General features: G+C 40.4%; 1 protein-coding gene across 2 annotated transcripts in view; it reads right to left on the bottom strand.

Moving 5' to 3' along the window:
• The window catches only part of COL5A2 (collagen type V alpha 2 chain), a 111,467-nt gene that overhangs the window by 49,807 nt on the left and 44,263 nt on the right, over window positions 1-17,397 (bottom strand). For both annotated transcript variants that reach the window (XM_075285118.1, XM_075285117.1), the window contains exons 2-5: window positions 13,718-13,939; window positions 10,877-10,890; window positions 9,186-9,218; window positions 5,110-5,142 (exon numbers count right to left, since the gene is read on the bottom strand). In XM_075285118.1, the coding sequence (XP_075141219.1) occupies window positions 5,110-5,142; window positions 9,186-9,218; window positions 10,877-10,890; window positions 13,718-13,939 (302 nt within the window). The remainder of the gene's footprint in view (window positions 1-5,109; window positions 5,143-9,185; window positions 9,219-10,876; window positions 10,891-13,717; window positions 13,940-17,397) is intronic.

Below are 17,397 nucleotides of genomic sequence, written 5' to 3' on the forward strand. Positions count from 1 at the left end.
CCACACATGCGCAGTAGCGCTCCCTCCGGAGAGCTACTGCACACACTTCAGCGTCATTTTTGTCGTAGTTGTAAGGGGAACTGAGCATACTGAGCATGCTCAGTTCCCCTTAGAACTAAATGAGCGTACTACGCATGCGCAGTACGGTCGCGAACTGCCATTGACAAAAATGGCGCCGAAGCGGGATTTAAACACAACCCACCGGTGAAAAGAAGAAGAAGGCGTGGAAGGAGGACGTCACTGGAAGAAGACACCAGAGAAAGGCGGGACAGAAGATGATGACCACCAGTGCCCGAACCGCCCACCATGCACGGTAAGTATAATTTGTATATATGTTTTTACCGTCTTAGTTTAAAACGGGTGGGCTTTTAAAATATCATGAGCGGTGCCTGAATAGTCTTTTTAAAGGCTATTCAGGCATATGTGGGGCTCATATGCCATAATTTTGCTGATAGAGCCCCTTTAAGGAGTGAGCACCTTTACAGGCATATGGAGACTTACAAAGCCATTTTCGCTCCACTGGGAGATTATGGGAAAAATATGCAAATCTGTTTTCCAAGAGGAAATAGGAAAACAAAAGGAAAACAGTGTCTCTGCTTGCTGCCCTCTAGGGGCAGCCCCCTTAAACATCATGCACGACCTTTTCAACAAGCCTTAATGCTATGATGCGAGGTTTAGCCAAACCAGTAAATCTATTCTAAAAGGAACAGAACCCCAGCGTTTAAGCTGTGGTTTGCTACATGGACATGGGATGCATGGGATTAACCTGGTACTGCAAAATGCTGCATTTAGACCTGAATCACATCTGCGTTCAGGCCATTCCGTTGCCCAAGCAGAAACCACACAGACTGCATTATAGTCTATGGGGTCTACTGGTTTCCTAAGGTAACCACTTTTTTATGCAGATTAGGTTTCTGCTTCTTCGGTCCATAATTGGACTCCCTGTTATGGAAATCCATGCACAGATGTGAACTGGGCCTTAGCTGAAGGCTGGTTTCCCACAATTCACCAAGGGGAGCAACAAGAAAATAAATAAATGTCACTAAAAGGATGGCTGATATCTAAAATAAAAAAAACATTATTATGCATTAAAAGATATGTAAGATATGTCCCAAGTATAGAATCTTTTTTTTTTTTTTAATAACGTATCCCTAAATATAAAGGCTATGTATTGAAAACTACAGTCGGTTAGATAATCGCCATATCCAACTATACTTAAATCTACATCCCTTCTTGTCAAGCCTCAAAGTGGTATATCAGTGATGTAGTTCTTGTAGGCTGTCAATGATTTGATATATCAGACATACTAAGGGCTCGTTCACATCTGCGCCCGGTCTCCGTTCTACAGGTTTCCGTTTCCTGCACAAAACAGAGCAGGAGACGGAAACCTGCAGGACTCTTTCTCACCGATTCATTTGAATAGGTTTGAAAGATGTCCGGCCATGAGCGGCGGTGAGCGTTTTATGCTCTCTGCCGCGAAACCGTTTTTTTTTTTAAATCGGACACGGAGTCGGATATGCAGTACTCTGTATCCGATTTAAAAAAAAAATGGTTTCGCGGCGGAGAGCATAAAACGCTCACCACCGCTCACGGCCGGACGCGCTCTGACAGGTTTCCATTTTCTGCATGCAGAAGACGGAAACCACAAAACGGAGACACGAACGCTAGTGTGAACCTAGCGTCAGTTAATAATCAAATATGTATTAATCGTAAAAAAATTTTTTAAAGGCATAGAAAGTATGAATGGAGCCATAGTAATAAATAATAATAATAATCTTTTAACACATAACAATGGAGTTTTTTCTAGTTTAGATATCAGCCATCCTTGCAGTAACATTGGTTTCACACAAGCAATCTTTCAGGTGTTTTTGGTGTTTCTGTGGGGTTTTTGATAGTTTTTACTGGGAAAGTTGCCCTTAAAATGTATTGGCCAGAAGTTTTGGGGTATTCAATAAAAAATTCTTATGATGGTCCATTTTATTTTTTTTAAAAAAAATGTAGATTGTGAGCCCCATATAGAACTCACGATGTACATTTTTCCCTATCAGTAAGTCTTATGGGAATATGGGATGGAAATCCATGCAAACACAGGGAGAACATGCAAACTCCTTGCAGATGTTTTTTTGCCCTTGGCGGGATTTGAACACCAGGACCCAGCGCTGCTAACCACTGAGCCACAGTGTGGCCCCAGGGGTCCATTTTATTTAATGTCTCTTTTGCACTTTTTTTTTTTAATGCAGCATAGCATGGTTCTGAGAAAGCACTCAAAAACAAAAGAAGGGAACAATACTCAAAAACATAAAAAGCATTAAAAATACTAAGCAGTTCTGAGCATTTTTATGACTTTTTTAAGTTAAAAAAAACACCTAGAAAGAGTGTAGTGCCAAGGAAGCTTCATGCACACAAATGCTGAAATAAAACGGCAATGGTTTTGGAAATCGCAGACGCGTATTTTTCTGTAATCTGCGGAAGGGATTTGCTAGAGTCCCATCTACTTTGAGGGACTGGGGCCCAGGCCTAACCATTCTTTGAGTTCGCACATACTGTACATCTTTTCCTAAACAATGTCAGACAAAACAAGCACCATTACTCATTTCTGTCTTTCTTCTTCTAGAACTGGTAAGACTCTTTTTCACACTAGTAATGGAGGTTCCATTAGCAGTTAATCACATTTGCACATAATGCAATGCTATTCTTGCCATCAAAGCAAAGGAATCCTAATGAACTACATTACAGTTAATGCAGTCCACTGGTTGCTGTTGAGATCCATCACACAAAGGATCTGGTGTACACATGTACCAACCTTAACTTAATACTTTACATATTAAAGTTTAACTAATCTTGCACCAACTTTTGAAGAAAAAAAAAAAATATTTGTGATATTAATAAATATTGTAATATATCTGCTTGAAGTAACCTCCCTCTCCCACTCTATTTCCCTGCTATATTAGAGCCCATACAAACATACGCCAGTTGAGAAGCCAGTGAGACAAACAAGGCAAATAATACAGAAGGAACATAAGTGGGTCTCAGTACAGGTTTTCATAGAAAAGATCCAGAATCAGTTAATAATATGGAGAACACTGTATAATACTTTATGAAATTAATCTTGAATATATGGCTACATCTGTACTATTGTGAGTTATGAACAGAAGAAATGACATACAGTGTTGGCCAAAAGTATTGGCACCCCTGCAATTCTGTCAGATAATACTCAGTTTCTTCCAGAAAATGATTGCAAGCACAAACTCTTTGGTATTAATATCTTCATTTATTTTGCTTGCAATGAAAAAACACAAAAGAGAATGAAAAAAAAAGTCAAATCATTGATCATTTTACACAAAACTCCAAAAATGGGCCGGACAAAAGTATTGGCACCCTCAGCCTAATACTTGGTAGCACAACCTTTAGACAAAATAACTGCGAACAACCGCTTCCGGTAACCATCAATGAGTTTCTTACAATGCTCTGCTGGAATTTTAGACCATTCTTCTTTGACAAACTGCTCCAGGTCCCTGAGATTTGAAGGGGGCCTTCTCCAAACTGCCATTTTGAGATCTCTCCACAGGTGTTCTCTGGGATTCAGGTCTGGACTCATTGCTGGCCACTTTAGAAGTCTCCAGTGCTTTCTCTCAAACCATTTTCTAGTGCTTTTTAAAGTGTGTTTTGGGTCATTGTCCTGCTGGAAGACCCATGACCTCTGAGGGAGACCCAGCTTTCTCACAATGGGCCCTACATTATGCTGCAAAATTTGTTGGTAGTCTTCAGACTTCATATTGCCATGTACACGGTCAAGCAGTCCAGTGCCAGAGGCAGCAAAGCAACCCCAAAACATCAGGGAACCTCCACCATGTTTGACTGTAGGGACAGTTTTTTTTTTTTTGAAGGCCTCTTTTTTTTTCCCTGTAAACTCTATGTTAATGTCTTTTCCCAAAAAGTTCTACTTTTGTCTCATCTGACCAGAGAACATTCTTCCAAAACGTTTTTGGCTTTCTCAGGTAAGTTTTTGCAAACTCCAGCCTGGCTTTTTTATGTCTCTGGGTAAGAAGTGGGGTCTTCCTGGGTATCCTACCATACAGTCCCTTTTCATTCAGATGCTGACGGATAGTACGGGTTGACACTGTTGTACCCTCGGACTGCAGGGCAGCTTGAATTTGTTTGGATGTTAGTCGAGGTTCTTTATCCACCATCCACACAATCTTGCGTTGAAATCTCTTGTCAATTTTTCTTTTCCGTCCACATCTAGGGAGGTTAGCCACAGTGCCATGGACTTTAAACTTCTTGATGACACTGCGCACGGTAGACACAGGAACATTCAGGTCTTTGGAGATGGACTTGTAGCCTTGAGATTGCTCATGCTTCCTCACAATTTTGCTTCTCAAGTCCTCAGACAGTTCTTTGGTCTTCTTTCTTTTCTCTATGTTCAATGTGGTACACATAAGGACACAAGACAGAGGTTGAGTCAACTTTAATCCATTTCAACTGGCTGCAAGTGTGATTTAGTTATTGCCACCACCTGCTAGGTGCCTCAGGTAAGTAACAGGTGCTGTTAATTACACAAATTAGAGAAACATCACATGATTTTTCAAACAGTGCCAATACTTTTGTCCACCCTCTTTTTTTATGTTTGGTGTGGAATTATATCCAATTTGGCTTTTTGACAATTCTTTTTGTGGTTTTCCATTGAAAACAAATTAAATGAAGATAATAATACCAAAGAATTTGTGCTTGCAATCATTTTCTGGAAGAAAATGAGTATTATCTGACAGAATTGCAGGGGTGCCAATACTTTTGGTCAACACTGTACATGTTAACACAGCCTAATCTGTTTTACTGCTCTCGGTAGGTTATACTTCCCATGGGCATATAGGGAGCCTGAAATATGGAGCGAATACCAGCGTTTTTTCTGTCTATTTTCCTACAGTTATGCTCGGAGTCCTTGGATCCCCATAAGACTACTGTCTCATACTGAAAAACTCCAGAACTCTGCGGATTACTGACTGTAATAAACAAGCTCATGCCTATGTCTAAGAAAACAATCCCTGCCACTGCTTTCTGGTCAATATTATAAACATCATTATTTTCTTACGTAATAGTTTCAAAACTTACAGCAGGTCCTGGACGTCCTCTAATTCCAGACACCTAGAATAAAAAAAAATTAATCATTATTTTAAAAAAAATGTAAATTAATTTTCATTTTATTAAGTTGTTATTAAAATATGCTATGTTATGCAGGATCACACTTAAACATACTTAACATAACAAAATGAACAATTTATCTGAATATCTCTATTAAATAAATGTTACTATACTGCATATGGATAAATATTCAATGGCTATTGTATTCACAATCAAAAAATATGTATGACACTAATGAATGTTTAATTAGGTAATAACATATAATTTGATTTGATCTACGGAAGTGCAATAAAAATAACACAAAACCATTAAGACAATAAAAAATTATTGTATGCATCATAGCATATGACGCATATGACTTTCCTGTACTACTGTGGTTACGACTTGATCCTAGTATAAAATCTTTGCACATTTTGCTGCATTTTGACACATCTAGTGTGAGATAAGATTTTTTTTCCCCACTCTAGGTGGGTGTGGCTTTGCGAGTAAGGGATGAGACTAGAGATGAGCAAACAGTGATTTCGAGTAGCCGTGCAATACTCGACTGTTCGATCGAACATCGAACCCCATTATAGTCTATGGGGAATAAATACTCGTTTAGGCTGGTCTTACACGACCGTAGTGGTTTTTGCTGTCCACAATTTGCAGATCCGCAACACAAATTTCACTTTAAAAATTAATTACGCAGACATCCGCAAAGTGCATCCGCAACGTTTCGTGTGTATCAGTATTATGTGGATCCGCAAAAAACAAAACACACCACAAAACACACATGTTGATATCCACAATTGCGGATATACACTGATGTATGTTCAGTGTATATCCACAAAAATGCACGCGCCCATAGAGTTCTATTGGACCTTCCGTGCCGTGCCGTAAAAGCACGGCCATTAAAGACATGCGGTACACTGTCCGGACCACGGTTGCGGCACGCCACACCACTGACAAAATCTACGATCATGTAAGAGGCCTCATAGAAAATTATGGGACCGTAAATGGTCCGCAATTTTGAACCCGCAATTGCGGACCATTTGCGGTGCAAAACTACGGTCGTGTAAGACCAGCCTTAGGGGAAACCACTATTCGACTCAGGAGGGTCACCAAGTCCATTATGACACCCCAGGAAATGATGCCAACACCCTGGAATGCAACTGGGACAGCAGGGGAAGCATGTCTGGGAGCATCTAACATGCCCAAGTCACTGTATTACGTCGGAATCCCTGTCAACTTGCGATATGCACGAGCTGACTTTTTCCCATAGGAATGCATTGACCAGCGTTGATTGGCCGAATGCCATACAGACTACAGCATTCGGCCAATCAACGCTGGTACTGCCGGAGGCTCGTCTGTGAGGAGGCGGAGTCTAATATCGGACCAGAATGGAGACTGCTGTGGACCAATCTGAGACTCCGCCTCCTCCGGCAGAACCAGCGTTGATTGGCCGAATGCTGTACTCTGTATGGCATTCGGCCAATCAACGCTGGTCAATGTATTCCTATGCCGAGATGTAGCAGTGCTGGCCGTGCACTCAGCACGGCTACACCGGAGATGAAGCAGAGCTGAGTGTGCGTTGAACCCTGCTGCACACTCAGCTCTGCTGCATCAGAGATGTAGCAGAGCTGAGTGTGCGCTGAACCCTACTGCACACTCAGCTCTGCTGCATCAGAGATGCACTGAACCCTGCTGCACACTCAGCTCTGCTGCATCAGAGATGCACTGAACCCTGCTGCACACTCAGCTCTGCTGCATCAGAGATGTAGAAGAGCTGAGTGTGCGCTGAATCCTGCTGCACACTCAGCTCTGCTTCATCTCCAGTGTAGCAGTGCTGAGCGCACGGCCAGCACTGCTACATCTTGGCATAGGAATGCATTGACCAGCCTTGATTGTCCGAATGCCATACAGAGTACAGCAGTCGGCCAATCAATGCTGGTTCTGTCATCTAGTCACTGTGGTAAATCTGGCACATTTTCTAATGGCCTTTCTACATTTACACTATATCACTGCCTAGCTATTATTAAACATGGGCCAATGAATCCAATTTTACATTGCTTGCTCTTCATTTATTATTATTTTTCAAATAGGACAAGTTGATTTTTAAGCATGAACATGACTTCATAGTGGCTACAGGCAGCTGTATCCCATATGTAGTATACCGTGCCTGCTGTATATAAATAGAAGCAATGGATCATCCAACAAAAATCTACTTGAAGTCTATGATTTCAGACTATTAAATGAGGTTTGTGGTCATTAAATGTTTAAAGGTTTTATGGGACTAAAATATTTCTGACCTATTCATAAGGAAAGTCTATATAATGACATGGCATCCCAAGTGATTAAAGAGACTGAAGTTAGGCCTTTTCACTACTCACCAAGCACATAGCCATACAATGTATAGCAGCTGAGCTTGATATTGCAGCTCAACCCCAATCACTTGATTGAGACTCAGTTGCAAATAGGCCATATGACTGATGAATGTGATGAGTGTGCTTGCCGCCAGATCTCCGCAGGGAACATGTGGACAGGAAAGTAGTTCACAATCTACTTTTCTGTCTGGATGATTCATGCGGGCAGCGTGCGGCAAGCACACGGACTCCATTATAGTCTATGGAGTCCGTGTGCTTTCACTGCACACTGCTTGCAAATGCATTCGGTAGTCCATTCAGGGGGTCCCCATGTGGAATCCCTGAATGGATTACCAAACTCAGATGTGAACCAAACATAAGACCACATTCAGATGACCGAGGTACAAAATGGCCATGAAAAGCGTCCATTTTTCATAGTCGTCTGGCACCAGTTGTGATAACATTTTCATGGATCCCCCATAGTGAATAGAGGGATCCGTGAAAACTGATAAAATAAGAACATGGTAGTCAATGACATTGAATTTAAAAACTGGACATCACATGACCATTAATCACTTTTGCATGAATGTAGGCTTATTCTCAATGTATGATAAACTATAATGCCATATCAATGTACTTTGTGGTTTATACCCTAATTGTGATGATGGTTTGTAAGTGGTTTTTATTCTTATGATAGCCTAAATACAAGCATTTAATTTAATGAAATTACTGTACATTATTTTTTATTACCGTATACACTCGAGTATAAGCCGACTTTTTCAGCACATTTTTCATGCTGAAACAGCTCTCCTCGGCTTATACACGAGTCAGGGTCCACAGAGCACAGAAAACTGGAAGGACCTGGAAGGGGGAGGTCCTTTAGTGCTACTGCTCTGTGATTGGCTTGTCATGAGGTCACGTGACTGTGATGTCATCAAAGGTCCTGTAGCCACTGGTGTGTAACATCTGCAGATAAGGTTGAGTCTAAATCCTAGTAGCGCCGCCCACACCAAAGTCCGGTCACATGATCATGACGTCATCAGAGGTCCTTTAGCCCACTAGGATTTAGCATCTACCCTGCAGATGAGTGGCCAGGATTCATTGTGTCTTATGGAAGATGTCTGTCTATGGATGAGAGGAAGCTACAGTAAGTGAAGCACACAGGTACCTTCCTTTAGTTACTCTGCCTATTAATGTCAGGCATTTGGGGTTATTAATTTAGTTTCAGTAACTCCATGTGCCTCACATTAATAACAGTTAACCCCATCATGTCCCTCATATTAACCCCTGTGTGCCCCGTATAATATGTGAGACACATGGGGGTACTAATGAAGGACCTTAATTATGAAGATACCTAATTATTACCTCCATATGTCCCACATATCAGTAACTCTTATGTGAGGCACACAGGGGGTTAATGTGAGGGACATGATGGGGTTAACTGCTATTACTATGATCCCCATGTAGTTACTAAGCTGCAATGCACATGACCAGACTTTTTATCTGCAATGGAGGATTCCCCCCCCCCCCTCAAGCGTATACTCGAGTCAATACGTTTTCTCCGTTTTTTAGGTAAAATTAGGGGTCTCGGCTTATATCCGGGTTGGCTTATACTCAAGTATATATGGTAACAAATTAATTAATATTTAAAGTACATCGCACACAATTTGCCATAAAAAAGGGAAAAATCTGCAAAAAACTTACAGCAGGCACATCACCAGGCTCTCCTTTTTGGCCCTAAAAATAGAGAAATACAATTAGGAAACAATTGAGATATCATCATTTAGAATATCACATAAGTCTTTCTAAAGATTAGTAATATACAGTATTATCCTATTTTACTATCATAACTATAAAAGCATATTCTATGAAATGTAAGGATACACATAACTGATCATTTATCACATTTTTATCACAATTTAGACTGAAATTACATGCAAACTTTTGACAGCTCCAAGTTCAATATAATCAATATATCTTTGTACATAGGGCACCTAAGGGATTCTGTAAGGCCTAGTTCACACGGGGATGGAATAGTGTATTTTGGTCCTGATATTGACATGGGAAGCTGCGTCAAAATCAGGACCAAAATACGCTTGCCGCGACTGTCAGTCGTGGCTTCCCACACCAGAGTAGGCCCAAAATGAATGGGCCTAGTCCAGAGGGTGCTGCCGCAAGGCGGACCCCATGGCTCAATGAGCCGAGGAATCCGCCTGAAGAAAGGGCAGCTTGCTTCTTTTTTCCATGAGTGACAAGATGCTGCTCACGGAAAAAAGATTGCTAGTGGTGTCCATAGACCACCATTGTGAGGGGTTGGATTATGATGTGGATTCCACACCATAATCCGCCCCCTCTGTGCCCGTGTGAACTCGCCCTAGGAGAGCAAACGGTGTGCTAGTCTCTTGTTCATGGAAGCTAGAGCCATATTTATCATCAGGATACATATTCTGTTAATGAATGAACCAAAACATGGTGTATAACAGTGTCAGCGCCCTAAGGACCCCTTCTATCCAATTTCTAGCTCCCTAAGGCAAAAATAGCCAATTTATGTCAAAGTGAAAGGACATGACAGGCCACGGGACATTGTGGCAGTCTGGCTCACACATTACAGATATTCTCCCTCACTCCTATCTATGATTTTTATCACTATTCGCCTGTAATTGATTAACTCTGACTAAACTTTGTTATAACTCTGCTACTTCTATGATTCCCTAGCTGTAGCGCAAGCTTTGCTGCACTAAATGCTGTGTATTGTTAAAAAAAATTGAGTAATAGCTTTGGATCATGCAGTGACGTATAACACATATATCCCCTACTTCCACCTTCAATGAAATGCCTTAGGTGCCTACAGGGTCTTATATACTGTATCTGACAATGTGAGGTGCCCACCAACCATTGACTATTGCCTGTGAGGCTGTGAGGTGACGTTGGGTGACAATGAATATCACAGTGTCTTCTCTATTTTCAGTGGTCAATACATGTCACCACAGCCATTTTAGGGAGCCTTCACACGAAGTTTACGCTCCGCTCATTCTGAACGTAAACTCGTTCAGAGTGAGCGGCGTAAAATACAGATCCCATTGACTTCAATGAGAGGCGGCATATGCGCACTACCCATTGAAATCAATGGGAGGCTTTTTTACCTATTGCTTTCAATGTGATACGTGAATCATCATTTATTCAGAGTCATTAAATTCTGAACAATTTGGAACATTCGGGTTGAACCCAGCTTGGAACTAATCGGTTCGCCCATCTCTAGTTCTTCTTAAACATGGAACAAACACCACATTTTTCAATATATTTACAGCAGAAAATCAGTAAAGATAAATTAAGTCTGTTACAGGGCACTTAATTGGAATAGGTTTACTAAAATAAATAATATGGTTTCAACTCACCTTTAGTCCTCTACCTGCAAGAAAAAAAAAAAAAAAAAAAGATTATTATTATGATTTATGATTATAAAATATTTATTGCATTTTTTGAACTATAGAAGACAGACACCCAGGGTTAAACAACAGAAAATAGGGAAAAACATATTTTATACAAATTAAAATATCCATGGTGGTTTCCAAGTGGTTCGGTTAAGGTAAATAACTTTAGAGCAGGGGTCTCAAACTCGCGGCCCGCGGGCCAACTGCGGCCCTCGGGACAATAGTTTGCGGCCCCCGGTGGATGCCGGGTGTTTAACCCCTTCCTGACATCCGCCGTAATAGTACGGGAGCCGGGCGGCCGCCATAACCGCCGTGTGTCTACTACTTTAAGCAGTAGACAACCGGCGCTAATGTCTCTGATCGGTCCCCGGACCAATTGGAGGCATTAACCCCTCCAGCGTCACGGTCAAAGGTCTATGCAGCCTGCAAAAGAAATGATGATTTTTTTACAATGCATTGCAATGCATTAACATTGTAATGCATTGCATTAGTGATCAGACCCCCTGGGGTTCAGCACCCCTAGGAGGTCTAATAAATGCAAAAAAAAGGAATTAAAAAAAAGTTTAAAAAAATATAAAAAAATTTAAAAAGTATTAAAAATTCAAATCACCCCCCCTTTCCCTAGAACACATATAAAAGTAGTTAAATACTGTGAAACACATACATGTTAAGTATCCCCGCATCCGAAATCGCCCGCTCTACAAATCTATAAAAATATTTTTTCTGTCCGGTAAACGCCGTAGCGGAAAAATAGTCAAAAGTGCCAAACTGCTGTTTTTTCACTGTTTTAATTCAGATAAAAATTTGAATAAAAAGTGATCAAAGCAATAGCATTTCCCAAAAAATGGTAGAACTAAAAAGTACACCCGGCCCCACAAAAAAAGACGCCCTATGCATCCCCGTACATGGAAGTATAAAAAAGTTACAGGTGTCACAATATGACTTTTAGAAAAAAAAAGTTGGGAAAAACCTGATGTGGCCCAGCCTCACCCAGACTTTACCTCTAGCGGCCCCTGGGGTAAATTGAGTTTGAGACCCCTGCTTTAGAGTATTTTAGAGAGTTGATATTTTTCCCCTGGTGTTCTAGTAAAAGTAAAGGGTTTATACATGAAGGTACATTATAATAAAAAGTTGAATGAATCATTTTGTGATGGTCTAGTGAAGAAGAATCAGAATAGCTGCATACCATAGCCGAGGTCTAGGTGTTTACTCAACTGTTTCAAAATGTTATTCTCATTAATAAATCCTAACGATCTTGTCTTCCTGGCCAGAAGCATATAAAGGCAACAATATAAAGCCCCTAACACAGGGGTAGGAAACCTTGGCTCTCCAGTTGCTGTGAGACTACAACTCCCAACATGCTCCATTCACTTTCATGGGAGTTCCAAGAACAGCAGTGCAAGTATGCATGCTGGTAGTTTTGCAACAGCTGGAGAGCCAAGTTTCCTAACCCCTGCCCTAACACATGCAATAGTACGCCACTGTCAGTAACAACAAACTTATCCAACTCCTACAAAGCAATAGGAAAGACATCATTGATGTGAAATGTTTACTGTCAGGAACAGTCATGCAGTCATACAGTCATGCAGATCACAGCTTGCGGGGAAAGAACAAACTGAGTGGTTATAAATGATGTTAAAGTTCATTTCATGACCATAGCACCCAAAAGTCCTCGATCCAGTAGGACAGTCATGTTTCCTAGTACTGTCACTGACAGTCTAAATGGAACAATCCACACCATATGAACTGTGGCACATATTTACATGGGAAAAAATGCACAAACACACATAAGTGCCACTCCTTCTGTTTCTAAAATGTTAGGAGGTGTGCCATTATGGAAATCAATCTGCACTTTGTGTTAAGCTTCTCTTGCTGATTATACCGATTAGTGTTGGCTAGGAAGCAGGAGAACCATGCAGCTATAGCTTGCTGCACAGTTCTCTCCATGATAGAAAGTTGAATGTGACGTGCTGATCAATGTGTGTAGGAGGTTGGGATTTGAGGTTTGGAATTCAGTAGCTATGAACAGAAAGATACTAGTTGCTGTATTTCTCTGACTGTAGAATATAAGATATAGAATAGAATACTTTATTGATCCCAAGGAAAAGTTGGATAAATCCTGAGGCACACTGGATAATAGAAGTCTCTCGTGAATAGAATAAAATAGAATAGAATAGATAGTTCATACAGCCTAGCACAAACAGCTGTAACTGTCTAACTGGCCTATATGTGTCTATGGGTAGACTGTAAATTTCAGCCTTGTAAGCCTTATGCTAATATGCTGTTATATTGTGTTGAATCAATTTAATGAGAAATTTGTTCTTAACCAAAATGAAGATTGTGAAAGTCTTCAAAGTGAGTTGTTCTTACAAACCCCATTCAGATGTATGGATCGGGCACAGAAACTTATGCAACAAGTCTGTTGTGTGTTAACAATTCCGCGCTAATATGTATACAATTCCAATATTAGGAAAAAATGTATAAAACAAGCTGCTTTAATGAAATTATTGGACCACCCAACCTTTTTCTGAATTGTTGGCTTAGAAATAAACTTATTAAAGAAGGATCAAATAAATAGATGCTTACAAAGCAAAAAAAGCGTTAAATGGAGAAATTTAACGTAACCTTACCATGTTCCAAACATGTAAAATAAATGGAACTATATTAGTATCAAAATGCTTTAAAAAGTATGCAAATATATAATCTGTACATATTGATATGCATCACTTCAAATGAATAAGAACATTAAAAAATTATTAGTCATATAAAAAGTATATGTAACCAATCCAGTGCAAGTTTTTATACCATGGTTAGGTGTGCGATCTCCAGACGAGCCTCTACAGACTGGACAGCACTCTCCAGGAGGGATCTCAGGATTTTCACATCCCACGATATCTGGGCATGGAACTTCATCGCACAAGATAGCGCCACCATCACATACACAAATTTGGCATGGTGTTGGTTTCCAAACATCCTGGTTCATGTACATTTTTTCACCTTGTTTGCAGACAATGTTTTCCACTTCACCTGAAAATACAAGAATAGGCAACTTATTTTAAGAGCTGTGAATTGTGCATGATAAGCAGATTTATGTCAGTTGTTATTGATACTTTAACATATTTTAGTAGATTGTATAATGGCCAAGATTTACTGTTGTGGTTACTGTTGCGGCACATCTTTGCACAGTGTGGCACATCTGACAGACACACCAGACAGAGTAAAGATAAGCCAACATCCAGCATCAGTTACTGTGATAAATTTGGTGTATTTTCAGACTGACTATCTAAGGCTAAGGCACCATCTTGTAGAAATGCAGCAGAAGAAAACACTACATTTTACAATATCAGCAAAGTGCATGAGATTCTGGCTAATCCCATTCACATATTGTGAAAAAACGTTGCAGAAAAGCTGCATGTCAATTTTACCTGACAAAACCATTACTCTTTCCCTATAGCTTTAACAAGGGAATTTAAAAAAACGCAGAAATACAATGAAAAACGCTTTCTGCTAATTTTTTTCCGCAGCATTTTGTAGCTGTACTCCACAGCATTGGGCCTTGGTGGATGTCGCCCGTGTGCTGGCCGTGCTACCATGGCCCATTTCATTAAATGAATAGCAAGGGCCGCAAAATAGGACAGGAATAGGACCTGTTCTGTATTTTGCGGCCCGGACTGTCGGCCTGCACACGTGACCGTGTAATTCAACTCACTGCAGTTTTTTTGCTGTGAACGTGGTGAGATTTAGGCTAAAGCCCCACGTAGCGTCCAGCAGCAAAAAAGTGTTACCTCTGCGGACTTTCTTCTACAATTATAACTTTAATGAAGCCGACAATGTTTCCGTAGATATAATTCCTGTTTTGATTTATAAAACCACAATGGTTTTAGAAATCGCAGTATGTCCGCTGCATGTATTTTCCTGCACTATGGGGATGGGATTTTCTAGAATCCCGTCGACTATACAGTGACTGTAAAACCCTGCACCAGGTGGGGCTATAGCCACCAACACTGATGGTTTCTATATAGGTATAATAAAGACAACAAGTACACGGAGGAAAACTCTGCAGACTTTCTGAGAAAAGTGATGTGGAAAAAACATTAGACATTTTCCACCACAGCACTGTAGCTCGTGAAATGGGGCCTCAGGCTTAGGGAGCCTGCGAACAAATTGTTTAGTCATGCACCCTCTTTGCTGGAACGGTCCCCAATTTGCAGGTCAAAAAATCCTCCTTTATTGGTCCTCCATGTATTGTAACACCCTATTTATTGGTTCCCACAGCATTTTACCCTCTTTATCAGCCCCCATGCAGTATATTAATCCCATTATTGGCCCCCACAGTCTATTGTCCTTTTACTTCAGTGAGTTATAATAAATGTCATGAGTCGAGGCCTCCCCACGGCCCTCCTTTGATCCTCACTCCGGATCTACCCACTATCTTAGCCCCCTTGCAGATGATTGTATGACTGCTCAGTGTGCTATCTGGGTTTTTCCCGGGTAGCACACTGACCCATTAATTTCTGTGGACTTGTACACACATGACCGCCAATGATGGGCCAAAAAATATGGAACAGGATTATTCTTTTTCCAATTTTGTGGGCCTGCTTTCACGGCTCCTATTCATTGAATGAATGGGGCCATGGTAGCACAGCTGGTGCACGGGTGGCACATAGATGACATCCGCCTGTGCTGTTCATTCACGGCAGCCAGTTAGCACACAGTCATGTGCAGAAGGCTTTAGAAAGTGGAAAACAAGGCGCAAAAACATGACAGTGGCACATTTTGGGCACAAATATGGATTGCGCACTCAAGATGCACAACTTCTATGACATATTTCTGCTGTAGAAACTTTAGTAAATTCCCTGTGTGTGTGAAACCACCCTAAGGCCAGGGCCTCACGTAGCGTAAACGTTGGGCCCGTGAAACAAGGCTAAAGAGTCTTCGAAGCGTATTTGATTGAGTTGCTGCAGAGTTTTTTCTTCCTCTTTAAATTTAGGTTGTAAACTATTCAGGGTTGATACTGTTTTTCAGATGTATGAAAAAATGACCAACGTTTTTTCACATCTCTTGCACTTTCCAATATTTCTTGATTTGTGAAATATGGATGACACATAGCTGCCATCCATTTTTTTTTCACATACCCATAGACTTGCATTGATGTGATGCATCTCCATCAATGAAAAAAACAAACATTCTTATCTTTATTTTCACAGACTCACGGTCCATAAATGACTCACGGTCTGAATAAATACATTAAAATGAATAAATACGTATGTCTTCCTGGTAAAATGCGTATGGCATGCGTATGCAGTATTGTGGCCACATGAAGAAGGCCGAAACGCAGAGATTCACTTTAATTGTCTGAGCTTGAATGTTTGCCAAAAATGAGCCCTTCCTGTGGAAGTAATTTATGTCATAGGAACATTCTGCTTATAGGAACATCTGGCCCCCAGAGTAAACATTCTCCATAAAACCTAACCAAGAGTTTGTGAGAAACCAAATTTCACAGCTGAAAAATCTAGACTGGAAAGCATTCCTTTTAACCCCCTACCGCCCACCCCCATACACATCCCTTATATGCATGACTTATTCCATTAGATTTTAACAGAAGCATAGCTTTCTTTCCAGATGTCTGGCATATGATCTTTTTTCCAGGCACAATGTTGTCAGATTGGTCATGCTTGTATACGTTAGAACGGACACCTTTGGGATTAGTAAATCTGTATTAATTTGGAGATTACATTTACAGGACCTATTTAGCATTTAGTCTCTTTGTCTCTATGTCACGCCACCAGTTTCTTATATATTATCAGAATATATCAGTGGTGGTTGTCAGGGTTAAAAGGGGGGGGGGGTATTCTAATAATTATAAAAAATTGCAATACAAACAACAAACTAAAGTTCCGATAACCTGCATTCTACTAATACATTCATATGGATGTGGTAGGAGAATCGAATTACCCACAGTCCTACAACTTTATATTACCGTCGTATAATACTTGAGAGATAGTGAGTTTGATTGAAAGGTTTTATTAGTTATCAGTTTCTGTTTTGTGCGTTCTGTACTATGCCTTTTAACTTGGAAATACAATATAATTCAGGCCTGTAATAGCATAAGGAATGTATACATAAGAACTAATACCAGATTTCTGCAAAGCTTTTTCTAAAAAGGAAGCCACATTTATATTACATTATTTATTTGGTTTGTGCTTATTAAAAACAGAACAAAGATTTCATCATTTTAAATAATTTCTTATGTCTGCACCATTTCAACAATGTCCATCATTGTTATAGGAAAAGAAAGAAGGAACAATGGACTTTTCTGAAGTCTGCATGTTATTCTCCTGGCCTCCACTATGTGGCAGTATTACGCTGCTAGCTTTAAGGATCTTATTTCCACTATGCAATTTTGGTGTATAACACCCAGTCTGCTTTATATAATTCATGTCTTTTGACTTTTCTCCAAGACCCTGACATAAAAACTAGGTTTC

This window comes from Leptodactylus fuscus, chromosome 8 (assembly GCF_031893055.1).
Source record: "Leptodactylus fuscus isolate aLepFus1 chromosome 8, aLepFus1.hap2, whole genome shotgun sequence".
NCBI lineage: Eukaryota > Metazoa > Chordata > Amphibia > Anura > Leptodactylidae > Leptodactylus > Leptodactylus fuscus.